At 31.6% G+C, this 19,416-nt stretch overlaps 1 protein-coding gene across 2 annotated transcripts in view; it reads left to right on the forward strand.

The window, feature by feature from the left end:
- The first annotated feature begins 9,019 nt into the window (after nt 1-9,019).
- The window catches only part of LOC145330019 (sialin-like), a 39,851-nt gene continuing 29,454 nt past the window's right edge, over nt 9,020-19,416 (forward strand). For both annotated transcript variants that reach the window (XM_080174549.1, XM_080174550.1), the window contains exons 1-10: nt 9,020-9,120; nt 9,814-9,838; nt 10,889-10,964; nt 12,290-12,361; nt 13,581-13,628; nt 13,970-14,033; nt 14,491-14,576; nt 15,194-15,244; nt 18,016-18,132; nt 18,685-18,786. In XM_080174549.1, the coding sequence (XP_080030675.1) occupies nt 9,075-9,120; nt 9,814-9,838; nt 10,889-10,964; nt 12,290-12,361; nt 13,581-13,628; nt 13,970-14,033; nt 14,491-14,576; nt 15,194-15,244; nt 18,016-18,132; nt 18,685-18,786 (687 nt within the window). In that variant the 5' untranslated portion in view covers nt 9,020-9,074. The remainder of the gene's footprint in view (nt 9,121-9,813; nt 9,839-10,888; nt 10,965-12,289; nt 12,362-13,580; nt 13,629-13,969; nt 14,034-14,490; nt 14,577-15,193; nt 15,245-18,015; nt 18,133-18,684; nt 18,787-19,416) is intronic.

Raw genomic sequence — 19,416 nt, forward strand, 5'->3', positions numbered from 1 at the left:
TGTTTGTACCGAAGGATCTCGCTAACCGCTGAACCGATCGGGTTCTCCTTAACAGGGTAGCTTCTCATAGGTCTCGGGAAGGTTTATAACTATTTTCTTGGGGGTTGGGACACCCCCAACCCCCCCAAAAAATGAAAAATATTATAATCTTTTCACAATCACATAAAGAATATTACTTTGTATATTATCATGTACAAAATCTAATAATAATATTTTATACAATATGAAAATAATGATATACAAAATCAAAAATAGATTTTAAAGATTTTAAAAATTAACAAAATATCATTTTAAGAAATTTAAATTCACTAATCTCACTTTAAAATATATATATATGTTTTGTAACCATAAAATTGGTTGGTTATAAAATAGTATTGTGCCTATAGCGTGAATGAAATCGTACTAAACTTTAAAACTACTGTAGCTCACTATAGCAACTACCCCCCCCCCCACCCCCTCCCCCCACACACAAAGCAGGGATCTAAAGGGATAAGACAATGGCCGATAAATTAATGTACTGTACATCCCAAATGTATTACCCCTTCTGTAAATAAAAATACGTAGTTGAAACGTTTGGACACTCAAATTAACAATTCCCCAAAGTTGTTAAGCCAATGAATAAGAAAACGTCCATATAAAACTTTGGGGACTAGTGTAATAAAAAGCCCAATGTCCCCCACCTCCCTGGCCCTACACACACACACACACACGCACGCACGCACGTCTTGCTATCTTGGAAACCATAGCAAAACTGAGATTTTTGTATTATGTTACCATTCTATTTTGGCTTATAATATGAATGCTATTTTTTTGTTGTTGTTTTCTTTAAAATAATGTGTTTTTATATTAAGAAACTAAAAAAAAGCATACAATTTAAAACAAAAACAATCGAATAGTTATTTATTGCATCGTATTATTGACAGCTTTCCACGGCCATTAAAATAGAATAAAACAGTCTTAAAAGGAATGGGATATGATGATATACGTGATTTTTCAGTATAGCTGATAACCGGTTCTAATCCAGCGGATATTAATATAGTATTGGAGCCACACTGGAAAAAGAGTTAGAATAAAAATCGTACTCAAAAATACGCGAAGCATATTTAGTTATGGCGCGTAGAAGATAGCGTACTTTTACGGAATTTTTCTCTGTTCAATTTTATTTCTTACAAAGCTACCTTTTAAACCTAAATTATATCTTCATATTTTACTAATTAGTCAATTTTATTTTATTTTAAAATTTCATACAATAAAAAAATGTATTTGTACTATTAAAGAAATGTTTTTTACTTTTCAAACGATGCGTGTCAAAAAAAATCGTCAAACGTATTTAATAATATCTAAAAGTCACTGAAATGCAGGGCCTTTCAATGTAAATTGTACTGGTACAATCTCTTTACCAAACACAACCTCTCATTCATTGGCTTAAAATCTTTGGGGACTTTTATTATTCCTGCTTGAGTTGTACAGCGTCTAAACTTTTCTACCAATAATTTTGATTTACAAAAGGCTTTCTTAAATATAGTATTTATAAAATTGTATTTGTGTGTATGTTTTCAAAGTTTTTCAAACTAAAGTAAAAACAAGGATGCCAACATTCACAAGTAGGAAAGCACATAAAAAATCATGGAATGGACAAACAGAAAATGCAAAAAACGTAACCTTAGAAAAAATAGTTAACATCTTTTGAAGCATGACCGATAGATAGACGGAAAAACAATGTATAGATTTGATTCTAGCTCTTTGATAGCAGCCGAGTAATTCAAACCTAGCTTAAAGGACTGTTTGAGGAAATGACGAACATACTAAGCGGATTATAGAGTAGATTCGCTACTAAAAGGGAGATTATAATAGCATACATCATGCGACAAAAGCACATAAAAAATTTAAAATTACCAATTCTATATTAGATTAAAATACAGATTAGTGACGCAAGTTTACATGAATGAACATGAAGAGTAGAGCATCTTCAAGTAAGTCACAATTGAACTTGAACAATTTTCTCTATAAATCAAGTTAAAACAAAAACTATAGTTGTTATTTCTCATAACGTTTTATAAACAACTATCCGCGGATATTAAGGTGTAAAATTATAAGATTAAACCAGTTTTGTTAGCCCGAAGGCCCAGGCTTACAAAACTGGTATTAATTTTATGATTGTTATTCATTGACAATTGTCTGTAATACGATGCTATACTGAGAACTGGTTCTAATCCAGCGGATAAAAATCGGTTTCTAAGCCATACAGGAGAAGCTTTTCTCCATTTAAAATCTCCAATTTGTAAAGATATGATAATCTAAATGCTCAGTTTCAATTAAATTGTCATAATCAAATGTGTGCATCTTACTGTGAATTCATATAAATAAAGTAAAAGGATGTCTGTCTATGTGTTTATTGTGTAGCTATTCGCTGAACTGATATTGCTTTCCATTACTGTGAAGCCTATTGTAGGTTCATAACTATTTTGGGGGGTGGTACCTCTAACCTTTAATCGTCCATTAAAAAGATACCCAAAAACCTCTTTAAATCGTTTTTTTTAAACTAAAAGCTAAAATGAAGTTAAACTACTTAAAGATAATAAGTTTTACAAACATACATACAGACAATCAGAGTGAGAAAAGCTAGGTTTATAGAGCATGCTTTTAGTGTAAAACGTTCATTATTTTTGATGTTACTGTTTTTGATATTTTTTAATAGCTAATTATTGTTTTCTACGCATCTTTTAATATTTTTGTGCTTTGCTACTTATAAATGTTGTCATCCTTGTTTTCTGTAGAATCTATTTGTATTACAATATTTGTTTTTTGTTCAGATAACCTTTTATCAGTAAAAATTAAGCGTCTTAAAATCGCTATAATATCATAGGGAAAATCAATTCAAAAAGTAGCATAGCTTTTGAAAAAATAGCTACTAGAAAATAATACAAATATATGAAAAACTATGGCCGAGCCAATCGATATATTATTACTTGGATGTTGTATCATATTTTCTCGTATTCATTCGAATCCGGTGGATAGGAACCGGTTCTCATCCATACGAAAAAACTATGTCTAGCATCGTATTATATCCAGTTTTCTACGAATATAGAAATGTACAATCATAAGATTAAAACCAGTTTTTTTAGCCGGTGCCTTCGGCACCACGGGGCTAAAAAAACTAGTTTTAATCTTATAATTGTACATTCTATATCCGCGGAAAGCCGTTTATAATACGATAGGAGAAATAACTATTCCTAAACTCCAATGAAGTAATACTCGCAGCCGGCTAAAATAATGATACCCCCAATCTCCTCCCTTTATCCCCATCCCCTCTTTTCCTACTGGATGAACGAAGTGACCAAGAAATGAGGTTCATATTAGCAGGCTAAAATAAGGACAAATTTCCACATTAAAATAGTGCAGAAATAACAAGATATTATTAATTTTAGGGAAAATCAGTATAGTTGTATACGAAAACATTAAAAACATATTTAAAAAATGTTTTTACAAGGATTACACCATCCATAAGTAGCGAAGCCTAAGAAAATCATGGATGGTAATACGGACAGGTCGGCTTGTTTCAATTAAGAAAAAAGTATATAATAGAACATTCACAAAATAAATCAGCCGTTTATCTTTTATATCAGCAGAGAATTACATTTAACACATACCTTTACAGACTGACTAACTGACAGACAGACAAATTGACTCATAGTGTAGCTTCGCTACGGAAATAGGGAGAGCGATCATTTTAAGCTATTTTAAAAAAAAAATTAAGGTCTTGGTATGGTTTTAAGCCATTTTTCTTTTATCCCCTTCTAATCTAGCGCCCCTAAATACTAATTTACGTTAAAAGGCCGACAGACTAACATAGGTGACTTATAGAAGAACTTCACTACTAAGAATTTTATTGTTATCTTGTAAGTAAATGACTTTGACTTTGATTGTCAATCAATTTTAGTGTATTTTAAAATTTTATTATTAAACATGTTATTTGTTGTTTTATGTACAGTGATATAAGAATTTCTATAAAATTATATTAGAAGCAGCTTATAGGACCCAATAAAAAATGACGTCATACAATACAAATGACAAATGATAGGCCAGTATACATTTTACCATTGCAATTGGTAAATTCAAATGTATACTGGCCTATTATTGGTCATTTGTATTGTATGACATCATTTTTTTATTTGTATAAGCTGCTTCAATATATTAATTGGTGTAGCATTTCAAAGAAAAAAGAACAGTAAACTATTAACAGTATTAAATTCGGATCATGGAAAGAAAACAAAGTCATTCCTTAATTAGGACAGAAGTCACCTTCCTAGGAAGGACATAAGTAGCCTTCCTTAAGTGAGAATTTGTTAGATGAAGGGCATAAATTGCCTCCCTTAACAAAGATTTTGCAAGATTGAGGACATAAGTAGCCTCCCTTTACCTAACAAAACCTAGCTTTTTGGTCCTTCACATAGCAAAATCTTGCATAAAATTGGTTTTTGGTCCATCACATAGCAAAATATTGCAAAACTTAGCTTTTCTGTCCTTATTTTAGCAAAATATTGCAAAACATAGCTTTTTGGTCCTTCACATAGCAAAATCTTGCATAAAATAGCTTTTTGGTCCATCACATAGCAAAACATTGCAAAACTTAGCTTTTATGTCCTTCACATAGCAAATTCTTGCAAAACATAGCAAATTCTTGCAAAACATAGCAAATTCTTGCAAAACATAGCAAATTCTTGGAAAACTTAGCTATTCTGTCCTTCACATAGCAAATTCTTGCAAAACATAGCAAATTCTTGCAAAACATAGCAAATTCTTGCAAAACATAGCAAATTCTTGGAAAACTTAGCTTTTCTGTCCTTCACATAGCAAATTCTTGCAAAACATAGCAAATTCTTGCAAAACATAGCAAATTCTTGGAAAACTTAGCTATTCTGTCCTTCACATAGCAAATTCTTGCAAAACATAGCAAATTCTTGCAAAACATAGCAAATTCTTGCAAAACATAGCAAATTCTTGCAAAACATAGCAAATTCTTGGAAAACTTAGCTTTTCTGTCCTTCACATAGCAAATTCTTGCAAAACATAGCAAATTCTTGCAAAACATAGCAAATTCTTGCAAAACATAGCAAATTCTTGCAAAACATAGCAAATTCTTACAAAACATAGCAAATTCTTGCAAAACATAGCAAATTATTGGAAAACTTAGCTTTTTTGTCCTTCACATAGCAAATTCTTGCAAAACATAGCATTTATGTCCTTTACATAGCTAAATTCTTGTGTAAAAGCTAGCTTTTCAAAATAAGAAGAAAAATCTTGACACATCATGCCGTCTGCTGTCGCGAAGTATGGTCTATGAAGATTAGAGTGGGTCAATTTTCAAAGTTTTTTTTTTAATTTTTAATTCATTACAATGGATTTATTATTACTTGGATCTTACACGAGATTTGCATGTTCTATAATAAAGTGAACTCTCTAGTGGGCTAAAAAAACGATCTCCCCCAGCCAATTCTTTTAACCTATTCCCTCTTCTCTTACTGGATAAATGGCCCACAAAATAAAATCGAAGAGAAATTGCAACCAAAATTTTCTCCTGTTATAATATCAACGTGAATCAATACAGAACTTAGCAACTTAATTTGGCGACAACTTTTCTATGTAATTCTATGTCAATAAGATAGCGTGCTTATCAATTCCAAAATTGAGCCATCCTTATGACTTTTGACCCAACACGACCTGGGGTTGGTTAATTACCAATACTAAAATCTAATCACACAAAGTTTTGAAATTAAGAAATATTCTAATTTATTTTTTTGGTATTAATTAATATGAATACTAAGAAAATTTATAATCCCTTATAACTTTTCAACATATATATTTAATTGTAAAAAATTCCGAAAATTAACATTTCTTTAGCTCTGTTATTGGTCATCCCCCCCATATAGTATTTTAATGTCCATTTCGCAAAACGTACTATTTACAGGGATCTAAAGGGATAAGACAATTGCTGATAAGTTAATGTAAATCCTCAATCATTAAACATAAAATCATCCCTTCTGTAAGTTATAATTAGTGGTTGAATCGTTTACTATTACCAGGGATCTAAAATGATATTCAATTGCCAATAAGTTGATATAAATCCTCAATGATTAAACATAAAGTTATCCCTTATATAAGTTATGATTAGTGGTTGAATCTTTAATGGACAAGACACTCATTTTAATGTACCAACCAATAAAAATTCAATTATATTTCCCTAAGATTAAGCCAACGAATAAGAAAACGTTACTATAAAACTTTGGAGACCAGTGTAATAAGCAGCTCAATGTACACTCACTCCTTGGATTATTACACAGTACCCAAAGTTTTATCTTAACAATTTCTCATTTATGGGCTCAACATTTTGGAGACTTTTTATTTAATTAATTATGTAAATTGATTTATCATCCATTGTGTTATCCCTTTTAATTCCTGATTTTGGCGTGATTTTTATGTGACGGCATGGGTCAAAAATGTTTAACATCAAAGACTATTTATAAATATAGAATATCTATAATACAAAGTAGAACGATGTCCGTCTGTTTGTTTGTAGCGAAGGATCTCGCTAACCGCTGAACTGATCGGGTTCTCCTTTACAGGGTAGCTTCTCATAGGTCCCGGGAAGGTTTATAACTATTTTCTTAGGGGGTGGGACATCCCCAACCCACCTAAATTTTTTTTCTTTTTAAAACTAAAATTAAAATAGTGGGCTGGACTACCCCCCCAAGATATTTTATTTATATTCTTTTTTTAAATCTTAAATACGAAATTTTGGTTTGATCAAACCTCTTGGTGCCCAAGCCCCTAGAGGCTAGGGGGCGAAGCCGCTAGTGTAATATAAAAGATTTTAAGAAAAAAAATAATCAGGGACCGCTGAACCGATATGGTTCACTTTTATAGTGTAGCTTCTTACAGGACATGGGTAGGTTTATTGCTATTCTAGGGAAGGGTACCACCGTCCTCCTAAGATAAACCGTTCCTTGAAAAAATAACCCTTTAAAATATCGAATGAAAAATGGGGGAGGAGTAATTTGTTTTTTACTTTTTCATTTTAAAAATAATATAAAAATGGAAGGGTTGAATCCAAACCACATCCACCTCAAGTACCCCTGGAGACCTCTAGGAGCGTAGCCGATAGTTTAAAATAAAACACCAACAGGCAACAATAAATCAAAATTCTTACAAATCTAAGCATACATAGTCTATGGTCTTTGTGTGTGTGTTCCGACCCATGCCGTAAACGCCCAACTAGCCACCTAGCCAAACAGTTTTTTTTTTACTTATTTCTTTATTATAAAAAGCTATCTTTAAAAAAAAAATATTTTTTTACTATGCTATTATAGTAATTGTATGGTTCTTTTACAATTTATCTTCGTATGAGACCAATAAAGGTTTAAAGCTATTTGGGGGAAGAGTACTACCACATTCTTAAGAGAAATTGCCCTAGAAAAATGAAATAAAAATTAGGGTGGGGAGACTTTCCCTCTTTCCATTAATATGTCTCTAGCATAGCAGTTAGTTGATCATTAAATTTAAAGCATTTTTAGTTTTCACATTTATTAACAAAAAGCTGGCTATTTTAAATGGATGAAAAAATTCAGAGTTATAAAACATCAAAATTAATATCATTGTTCTGAAATCCTATCAATTCAATAACCAAACAGAAAGGTTTTCCTGTCTGAAGCTTAAGATCCCAGTAATGGGTGGTCTAAATAGCAAGAATATGCTACATTTTGCAACATTTAGCTATGTTTAGGACAGAAAAGCTGCATTTTGAAAGAATTAGCTATGTAAAGGACATAAATGCTATGTTTTGCAAGAATTTGCTATGTGAAGGACAAAAAAGCTAAGTTTTCCAATAATTTGCTATGTTTTGCAAGAATTTGCTATGTTTTGTAAGAATTTGCTATGTTTTGTAAGAATTTGCTATGTTTTGCAAGAATTTGCTATGTTTTGCAAGAATTTGCTATTTTTTGCAAGAATTTGCTATGTGAAGGACAGAAAAGCTAAGTTTTCCAAGAATTTGCTATGTTTTGCAAGAATTTGCTATGTTTTGCAAGAATTTGCTATGTTTTGCAAGAATTTGCTATGTTTTGCAAGAATTTGCTATGTGAAGGACAAAAAAGCTAAGTTTTCCAAGAATTTGCTATGTTTTGCAAGAATTTGCTATGTTTTGCAAGAATTTGCTATGTTTTGCAAGAATTTGCTATGTTTTGCAAGAATTTGCTATGTTTTGCAAGAATTTGCTATGTTTTGCAAGAATTTGCTATGTGAAGGACAAAAATGCTATGTTTTGTGAGGTTTTGCTATGTGAAGGAAAGAGAAGCTATGTTTTGCAAGATGAAGGACATAAGCAGCCTTCCTAAAGTAAGAATTTGTTAGACAAAGGACATAAGTCACCTCCCTTAAGTTAGATTTTGTTAGATGAAGGACATAAGTAGCCTTCCTTAGACCAATTTCCAGTGACTTCTGTCCTAATTAGGAATGACTTTGTTTTCTTTCCATGATCCTTAAATTCATATAATTAGTAAATGTTATGTATTTGTAAACCATTAACAGTATTAAATTCATATAATTAGTAAATGTTATGTATTTGTAAAAGCGAAGCTTTTCTATAATTAGGAGCTGTCAGTCCGTCCGGCAGTACATAACAGTTAGTTTTGTCGTTATTATAAGCATGTTAGAATTTTCAATAGACTTTAATATAAGCAAGATGATTCCTGTTATTTACGATTTAGAAGTAACTTTATAATCTGTACCATAAAGTCAGTACATTTATTTAAATAATGTTGAATTTTGACTTATTTTTTATATTTATCCTATTTATATGAGGGCAAAATATTATACGCGAAGCATCTCAACAATCAAGAAATATAATATGTGAATATTATTTCATAACTTTTATATACAATTTTGTTTTGACTGATAAAATAATATTCTGCTTATCAAGTTCGGACACTCTAGAAGAGTAAATATTAGAGCTTCCCATTTTATGGATGTTGTCATCCTTGTAAGATTGAGTATTAAAGTTTTATTATTTATGTTCAGATATGTACATAGCAAAAAGGTTCATACTATGTGTTCTTATGTTTACAGGTAGGAATATTTTATTTTATACTTGGGGGGATCTAAAGGGATAAGAAAATGACCGATGATTTGATGGATATCCCTAATGATGATACACAAAATTACATCTTTTGTAGATTAAAATAAGTTGTTGAAACGTTTGAACACTCAACTTAATGCACCAACCAATCAAAATTCAGTAAAGTCCCCAAAGTTAAGATATTAATAAAATTTAAAATTTTGGGATTATTGTATTAACAGATCTATAGTATAGATGTACATACAGACAACTACCTCCCTTTATTTTTCAAAGACCTCTTTCGTCTGCTTCTAAATAATTTTCTGCTACTTGGCTGTGTAATATAAGCGGTAACATTGGTTGATTTTCATTGACCCAATAGAAAGATTGCACAAGACAGTTGCGATGGGGAGATGCAGTTATTTAACCCTTTCTCCCTCTAGTGTTTTATTCTAATATTGTATTAAACACTCAACATCACCTCTCTCTCTCTTTGATTTAATGCTCAAATAAACTATTGAATAAACTGAACATGACACCCTCCTTAATTCTTCCAGAGAGGTTGCTACAACTCATTGCACGCCTCTGAAGCCAAAATGTTTGAGTTAAAGAGTAGAGTTTTGTATAATCAAACATATTTCCAAAAGCCTCAATTATTTTACAGGATTTAGCCTAATATTATCTAAAAATATTTTGTATTTTAGGTTTGATCACAAACTATATGCTAAGGTAAATATATCTTTTTCCTCTAAATATAGCTACGAAATTACATATATTCTAGGAAATTAAGAGGGGTATAATCCTGTTGTTATAAAAAAATAATTACTTGGATTTTACTCCAAATTATCATGTATCCTAACAAAGTGAAACTTGTACCTGGTTGAAATAACGATCCCTTTACCCCATCTGTACCACTTTTGATTCCTGTGACGTAATAAAAATGAGTGATTCTCCATCCCTTTTTTATGGGTTTTCTTTCCCACTTCTCCTCTCATCTCCCTCATTCATATGACGTCACAGGAATCAAAGGTGGTGCAAAAGTCATACAGATTGGGCTTCATCCCCATCCCCTCTCCTCCTACTGGATGAAAGAACTGACCAATATAAATGATGTACATGTTAGCAATAGGTTGACGTTTGTATTCCAACTCCTTCACGCTAGGTTAGAATATTCATGGGATAAAAAAATCCTCAGAGTGAATATGAGCATAGCTATAGTTGATCTGGTTGCATCAAATTCACAAGATGTCCTTCCTACAGGCTTCCTTTAAGGATATATTATTGTACAAATATATGAATATTGTACAGGCTTCCTATAAGGATCTATTGTACAAATATATGAATATTCTACAGGCTTCCTTTAAGGATCTATTGTACAAATATATAAATATTCTACAGGCTTCCTTTAAGGATCTATTATACAAATATATTAATATTGTACAGGCTTCCTTTGAGAATTTATTATTGTACAAATATATGAATATTGTACAGGCTTCCTTTAAGGATCTATTGTACAAATATATGAATATTCTACAGGATTCCTTTAAGGATCTATTGTACAAATATATGAATATTCTACAGGCTTCCTTTAAGGATCTATTATACAAATATATTAATATTGTACAGGCTTCCTTTACTACCCTAGAGTGAATATGAGCATAGCTATAGTTGATCGGGTTGCATCGGATTCACACGATGTTATATATTTGCTGCAGGCTTCCTTTAAAGATCTATTGTACAAATATATGAATATTCTACAGGCTTCCTTTACTACCCTAGAGTGAATATGAGCATAGCAATAGTTGATTTGGTTGCCTCGGATTCACAAGATGTCAATCTTTGCAATACAGATAAGGTAATTTAGTTATTTATCACATCGTATTATAGACAGCTTTCCGTGGATATTAAATTGAAAAATTATATGTTTTAAACTGGTATTATTATTATGATTTTTATTTTGCATTCGTGGAAAATTGTCTGTATTTCGATGCTATACATGATTTATCCTTGCCTTACAACCTTCTATACTATATTAATATAAAATGGTCTTCTGAATTTTTGTAACTTCAGCCTTCCATCTTAAACGCTTTGATGAAATTATTTGTACAAAAATTTTGCTACTAAAATTTATTAAAATCTATAATAAAATTTTGTAATTTTAGAAAGTTTTAAGGACAATTTTTTTCATTAGAAGTGGTCAATAGAAAATTTATGTAATTTTTAAGAACATCGCCATGTTTTAACGTCAATATAAAAAATTTGAAAGTTAGAGACATACATAATTTAGTGTTTGCGTTGCAATATTAAAAATAAAGTTTTGAAAAGTGCAAAATAGAAAATTGCAATATTTTGCAAGATATTTAATCAAATAATTTAACATTCACCCATACACATGTTTGTATATATTTTCTTTACTAATAGTGAAGATTTTTTACAGGAATAGTCCGTCCGTACGTTCTTAATGTATAGATTTCAATGCAATGCATGCAGTTGCGGCTTAATTGCCATGTGCGGTTTGCTGGCAGCAGCTTAGTTTTAGGTTGCTCTGACTTCAGCATCTGACGGCTGATTATACCTCCAAGCAGCCTAGTTTTCTCGAATCTGCAACTTTTTTTGCGGCTGCAATGGTAGCTTTTTTATAATCTTCATTATATGAGTGGGGCTGACAGTGGCTGAACATTTATGGCTCATTTCAAAAAGGGTTTTCTTCTAAAAATCTTATTTGAAACCTAATTAGAGTAGACAGAATCATAATTTGAAAAAGTTGTAATAGTTATTTAGTAGTAGGACAAAGTGACTAAAAAATTAGCCATGTGGCGTCATAAAAATGAGAGAGACGAGATGAGAAGTGGGAAAGAAAACCCTTTTTAAAAAGTTAGATAATCCCTCATTTTTATGACGTCACACGGCTGATTTTTGAGTTACTTTTTCACACTACATTATTTATTGCATTGTATTGTAAACAGCTTTCCGCAGATATAAAAATGTACAATTTTAAGTAGTTAAAGATCAGTTTTCTTAGCCCCGAGATACCGAAAAAATTGTACATTTTATATTTGTAGAAAACTGAATATAATACGATACGATACATGAATTTTCAGTATGGCTTAGAACCGGTTCTAATCCAGCGGATATTAATCGGTTTTGAGGCCTTACTGAACTATAATTCATTTGTTTAAGGATAATGCGACAGAAAGAAGGACAATTACAAGAAAAGACAATTCTTCCAAAGTTGACTGGGATACTTCACAGGTTTTATAAAAGCGATGCTTTTTATAATCAGGGTTTGTACGTCCATACGTTCGTTAATAACGGTTAGCTCTTTTCGTTAATTTAGGTATGTTAGAATTTTCCTAACAATTTCAAACTTTGCATGATGATTCCTATAGGAGTTAGGTATGATTTAGAAAGCGTAGCAACTCTATAATTATTACCAGAATATACGTCCATTTTAAACATGCTGATTTTTACATTTTTAACAACAAATGTTTATGTGATCTGATTATCCGATTGTTCTGATTTTTGGTATGCTGATTCCTGGGACAACAAAATATGATATTATAAGCATAGCAACTCTATAATCAAGTCATAAAAAGGTAAGTATGTCCATAAACATTATTCTGTATTAACCCTTAACGGTCGGGGTTTTCTATCTCATTTTCTGTGTGTGAAAGATAAAGAGCCCAAACTGTGTGACTTTTTAAGTATGGGTATGACACACAACTGAGAGTTGGAATTTTTTAAATATCTCCATCCTGGCGGGCACAGTTCAAAATGCACTAGCTTCAAAAATAAGAAAATTACAGCCGTTTGAAATTTTTAAGTAAAAAAAGACCTAAAAACAAAGGTTGTTAAATAAAAGGGTGAAGGAAGCGAAAATTGACTTAGACTTATAAAAGGTCGGAAATTCAGTATCATACAGGGGACTTGCACAAAAAAATTTAGCCCTCTAGCTCTAATAGGAACTGAGATAATAAGGGGGGGCGTTGAACGCCCCCCCCCCCCCCCCCGACTGATTAAGGTGCGGCAAGGGGCCCGACTGTAAAGGGTTAAGAAGTTTTTAAACAAATTTACTCACAATTTTGTTTTGACTCTTATTCATTTATATTCTGATTATTCAGTTCTTACACTATATAAGTGTTCTTTGTCTTATTGTTTCAGAGCTTCGCTTTTATGGATGTTGTCATCTTTGTTATAGTTTATCAACTCGTTCAAATATTTACAGACTTCTTGGGGATCATTTAAAAGTAAATCTATAACAGGGATCTAAAGGGAAAAGTCATTGGGTGATAAATTGATGTACATCTCCAATAATGATACACAAAATATAAATCACAATTAGTGCTTCAAACGTTTGGACACTCAAATCAATTAACAAACCAATCAACAATTAATTAAATTAACATTTTCATAAAACTTTGGGGACTAGTGTAATAAACAGCCCAATCTGACAAAAAATATTGTATTTAAGGTTGGATGGGTCTTGAGTGCATTCTTCATTGGTTATGCAATCTTTCAGGTATTTACCAGCATGGCTTCAAAGCCGATTAATATCCACTGGATTAGAACTGGTTCTCAGCCATTCTGAAAAAATCATATATGGCATCGTATTATAGATAATTTTCCACGAATATTAAATCTTAAGCTATAGATTAGTATTGTTAGCCCAGGTCTTTGGCTCCTCGGGGATAACAAAAATGGTATAGATCTTATAATTTTTCATTTTCCGTAGAACGCCGTCTAAAAGACGATGCGATAAATAACTATTAAATATATAATTTATAATATAAGTATACTTACATTTTGAGACTGATTTTATCCTCTAGACAGACATACACACATACATCCTGTTTAAAAAAGGTCCCAGGTGGAAGGATTGCTGAAATCTATGGTTCTAAGAAAACTTTTGGAATTACTATGGCAGGTTGTTTTATATATGTATTTTAATAAAAAAACTTTTCAAAATCTTTTTTATCGACTAAAGAAAATTGTTAAAAGCATAGCTTTTATATAATTAGGGACGGTCCTTCCGTAACGGTTTGCTCTTTTTTAATTTAAGCAGGTTAGAAATAACTATCGATTTCAAACTTTGCATGGTGATTCGTATAACTCTTAGATACGACTTAGAAAGCGCAGCAACACTATAATCGTTACCAGAAATTCCGTTCGTCCATTTAAACAACTGATTGTTGGTGTAAGTATGTCCTTAAACATTATCATGTATTTAAGCAATTTTGCAACATATTTAATGACAATTTTGTTAAGACTTAGGTATTAATATTCTACATATTCAGTTCTGACACTCTACATGTCAATGTTCGATTGTCCTTCCCTCTCAGAGCTTTGCTTTTATGGATGTTGACATCAATGATATATTTCAGTTTGCGCTGTCTTGGCTCTCATTACTCCGCCAATTTTGACAACATCTGCTGGTTTTCCTCTGGTTCTAGTTATCAGACTTTTGCAGGTATTGTAGACAAATCTTAAATAATTTAGAATTATTAGTGGCTGCGCCCCTAGCATCTAGTGGTTTTGTATTCATAAGGATAGGGAATGGCAGAAAAATAGCCTAAAACCGTCCTTTGGGTTAGATCTTAAGAATACAATGACCTAAACCCATCCCAAGGCCTGTAAAGCTGTCTAAAAATGTAGGATTCAATCGGTTCAGTAATCATCGAAATCTGAAGCTACAGTCCAAAAACTTTCTACTTTATAGTATACCAGTAGATATATTCCCTGATTAGCAGAGCCCAATCCGTTCAGCGGTTACCGAGATATTTGACTTTAGAAGGTTTTAAATCAATGATTCTTGGTTTTTTGTATTTTCACTAAGGGCACATATACAGGGTGGAAGGGGAAATTGGGCTGTTTAATACGCTAGTTTCCAAAGTTTTTATATTAATGTTTTCTATTTGATGGCTAAACAACTTTGGGGACATTGATTAGTTGGTTCATTAAGTTCAATCACTAAGTGTAATCTACAGAAGGGGCAATTTTTTGTGTCATCATTGGGGATGTATATCTATTGACCATTGTCTTAATCCCTTTAAGTTTCTGAAAAATAGATAATACATTTTATTATAGGGAGCTATGGAGGCTGCTTCGTTTCCAGCTTTAAACATTATGGTATCGAAGGTATAGAACGGTTTTTTTTTAAAGTCGAGGCTTTTCTATAATTAGGGTCGACTTGTCCGTTTGTCACAGGTAAATCTTTACGTTAATTTAGACATGTTAGAATCATTCTATCGATTTTAAACTTTGCATGAAGATTTCTATAACAGTTAGGTATTATTTAACAACTCTATAATAGTTAACAGAATGTCCAAAAGTCAATTTAAAATATATTGGTTTTTAATTTTTTGACAAAAAAATTATTCGATATAATTATCTTATATATTTTATTTTTGAAACACTCATTCCTAGGACAACAATTTACAATGTCATAAGCGACGCATCTCTATAATAAAGTCCTTAAAATGTAAGTATTTCCTTTAAAGAGGCTTATTAAATTCTGATAACCTACAAAAGTTAATGTTCGTTTGTCCTTACGTTCCAGAGCTTCGCTTTTATGGATGTTGTCATCCTTGTTTATTTATGCTGTGCAGTTCTTATACAACATGTAGGTTTTTCTAAAACTTTTCTGCAAAAGAAAATTATTCATTTTATTCTATACATCAACAGATCTATAGTATTGGTGGATTTTCAAAGACCCAATTGAGAGTCGGCACAAGGTCATTGCAATAGGGAAATACAGTTATTTACCCCTTCTCCCACTAGTGTTTTACTCTAATTATACATCAAACTATTTGGCGTGGTATACTAAATGAACTTTTTCTCAATAAAATATATCCAGAAAAATGTGATATAATCTAGAATTTTAGTGATAAACATATTAAATACGAATAGTATCAAAAAAGTATAAAAATATAGCAAATTTAATTTTTAAACAAAAGTAAATACATAAATTTACTAAAAAGAACAAAACTAAGAAAAACATAAAAAAATACTTTTTGAAAAAAATGCAAAACCTTGCTAGCTCAAGTACCTCAAAGTGACATAATGACGAAGGATTGACATACGGAAAATATAATACCCTAATCATAGCGTAGCTACGCTACTTTCAAAAAAAACTTTTAATATTTGTAAAATAAATAGAAATTAGTTTCTTTTCAAATATTTCAAACGTCATAGAAATCTTTTGAAACTTTGCAATAAGCTTTGGAATCAAATTTTTTTGTTAAAATTAAAACAAAAAGATTCCTATCTTTTCCTAAATTATGTTTGCGAAGCTAGTCTATAGTTTTATCTGTTCGTCTTAAAGTAGGTTTACTCGACAGTTGAAAGAAGGCTTAATTTAATTCTGAAAATTCCACTGACCAATGCGTAACTTGGTTAAGAGATAAATGCGCCATTGTGAAAAAATCAGAGAAAGAGGGGACATTGAGCAGTTTATTACACTAGTTCCCAAAGTTTTATAGTAACGTTTTCTCATTCGTTGGCTTTCAACTTTTTTTGAATTTAAAATTGTTGGATCATGAACGTTTCAACAATTAATTTTCATCTACAGAAGGGGTACATAGAAGGTACATGGCACCCTCTTCAGTTTATTGCAGTGCAGCCAAATGTTCTTTTTAGTAGCGAAGCTACTCTATAATTCACAATGTCCGTCCGTGTCCGTCTGTCCGTCCGTCTGTCCGTCCGTCCGTAAATAATTAATTGGGGGAAACGTGATTTTCTCGGCTCCTATAAAAGATAGAGAGCTGAAATTTTTTGACAACATTCCCATCATTAAGGACCACAATTAACTATAAAACATCAATGGCGGTCGGACTGCTTTTTAGCAGGTTTTAGGCTATTTTTTATATTTTCCAAATTTTCCCCAAATCTTTGGTGTTTATGGTCCGATTTTCAAAACTTTTTCAGTTAAAGATATCAAAATTAAATTTCCCGTCATTTGAAGAAAACAACAATGACGGCCAGAATGCCTTTTTGCAGGTTTTTGGCTATTTTTATATTTTTCACATTTTCCCCCATATCTTTGGTGTTTATGGTCCGATTTTCGAATTTTTTTCAGTTAAAGATATCAAAATTAAATTTCCTGTCGTTTGAAGAAAACAACAATGACTGTCAGACTGCCTTTTTGCAGGTTTTTGGCTATTTTTGTATATATCACATTTTTACCCATATCTTTGGTGTTTATAGTCCAATTTTCAAAAAATTTTCAGTTAAAGATATTAACATTAAATTTTTGGTGTTTTAAGAAAAGAAACAATGGCGGCCAAACTGCCTTTTAGTAGGTTTTTGACTATTTTTATATGTTTGACATATTTCCCTATATCTTTGGTATTTTTGGTCCAATTTTAAAACTTTTTTGCATTAACAGTTTCAAATTTTTTAATTTACTTTAACCGTCTTCATCATACAAAATAAAACAAGGTTTCGTGTTTATTTTCTCCAATAAATATATTCTTGATTTTAATAAATACACTTTAAATCTACTTCTACGTATTCCCATCCACAATTTTTTGTGCTTCGCTACTTATGGATGTAGTCATCCTTGTTTTAACAGTTAAAGCGTAAATTTTCTGGTGCCTAAAGTACTATAATCTTTAACATATTTTTCCATTAGATATTGCATTATAAATCTTTATACATTTGTTTAAAAAATCTTTGATCTTTTCATTTATGTTGCTGTCTTCACTTTTAATACATATATTTCTACTAGCAAAGCTACTCTATAATTAACTTTGTAAGTCTGTCAGTCCGTTACGCTATGATGGAAATAAGATTTATGCAGCTGCTGTTCGACCTACCTACACTTGGCAGATATAAGATTTTAGATCTTTGTTATTGTAATTTTAATGGTTTTGTACTCAATTATCCTTGTTTTTTTATATATATTTTAGTGGGTACCCGAAAAAGAGAAATCCAACTTTGTTTCTTTTGCATTTGTTGGAGGAACTTTTGGAACTATTTTTACCTATCCTATGTGTGGACTTATCATCAAGACTATGAATTGGCAGGTATTAGTTAATACTTATATTTGCGACAACTTTTACTACACAGGAACTCCCAATTTTGAACAACAACAAAATCCTCGTTCCGCATGGTTCAAGTAACCAACATGCTATAACTATTTTTACCTATCCTATGTGTGGACTTATCATCAAGACTATGAATTGGCAGGTATTAGTTAATACCTATATTTGCGACAACTTTTACTACACAGAAACTCTAAATTTTGAACAACAACAAAATCCTTGCTCCGCACGGAGAGCATTGAACCCGCAACATACGGTTCAAGTAACCACATTCTATAACTATTTTTACCTATCCTATGTGTGGACTTATAATCAAGACTTTGAATTGGCAGGTATTGTCTTTAAACCCCCACCTCAACACAAAAAAATACCATGTATACCAATACAGCAAGAATTATTTTTATTTTTCTATTCGTGGAAACCTGTCTATAATATGATATTGGGATATAATCATGTAGAGGGACAAACTATTTTGGTCATTTGTATTGTATGACGTCATTTTTTACTAGGCACTATAACCTGCTTTTGTATTAGGCTGTATTCTACATAACCGGAGCGATTACATTAGTATGGTGCGCTGTATGGATGTTCTTGGTGTCTGATTTACCTGAAACCCACATGACCATTTCAAGATTGGTAAGTTGTTTTCTAGGACTGGAGTGGACATTGGGCTGTTTATTACACTAGTTCCCAAAGTATGGATGTTCTTAGTGTCAGATTTACCTGAAACCCACATGATCATTTCAAGATTGGTAAGTTGTTTTCTAGGACTGGAGAGGACATTGGGCTGTTTTTTTTTACTAGTCCCCAAACTTTTATAATAACATTTCCTTATTCTTTGGCTTAACAACTTTGGGGACTGTTAATGATTTTTGATTGGTTGAATCTTAAGTTAGGTGTCCAAACGTTTCAACCACTAATTATAATATACAGAAGGGAAAATTTTGAGTATCATCATTGGAGATGCATCTATAGACATAATATGTTGTAGGAAAGGGTTATGATACTAGAGGCTATAAAGCACTGGATACCAAAGAACAGATAGACAGACACTATGTTACTATACACATAATATATTATAGGAAAGAGATATGATAGTAGCTACTAGAGGCTATAAAGCACTGGATACCAAAGAACAGATAGACAGACACTATGTTACTATACACATAATATATTATAGGAAAGAGATATGATAGTATCTACTAGAGGCTATAAAGCACTGGATACCAAAGAACAGATAGACACACACTATGTTACTATACACAT

The sequence above is a fragment of the Acartia tonsa genome, chromosome 10 (assembly GCF_053477335.1).
Source record: "Acartia tonsa isolate MP-2025a chromosome 10, ASM5347733v1, whole genome shotgun sequence".
NCBI lineage: Eukaryota > Metazoa > Arthropoda > Copepoda > Calanoida > Acartiidae > Acartia > Acartia tonsa.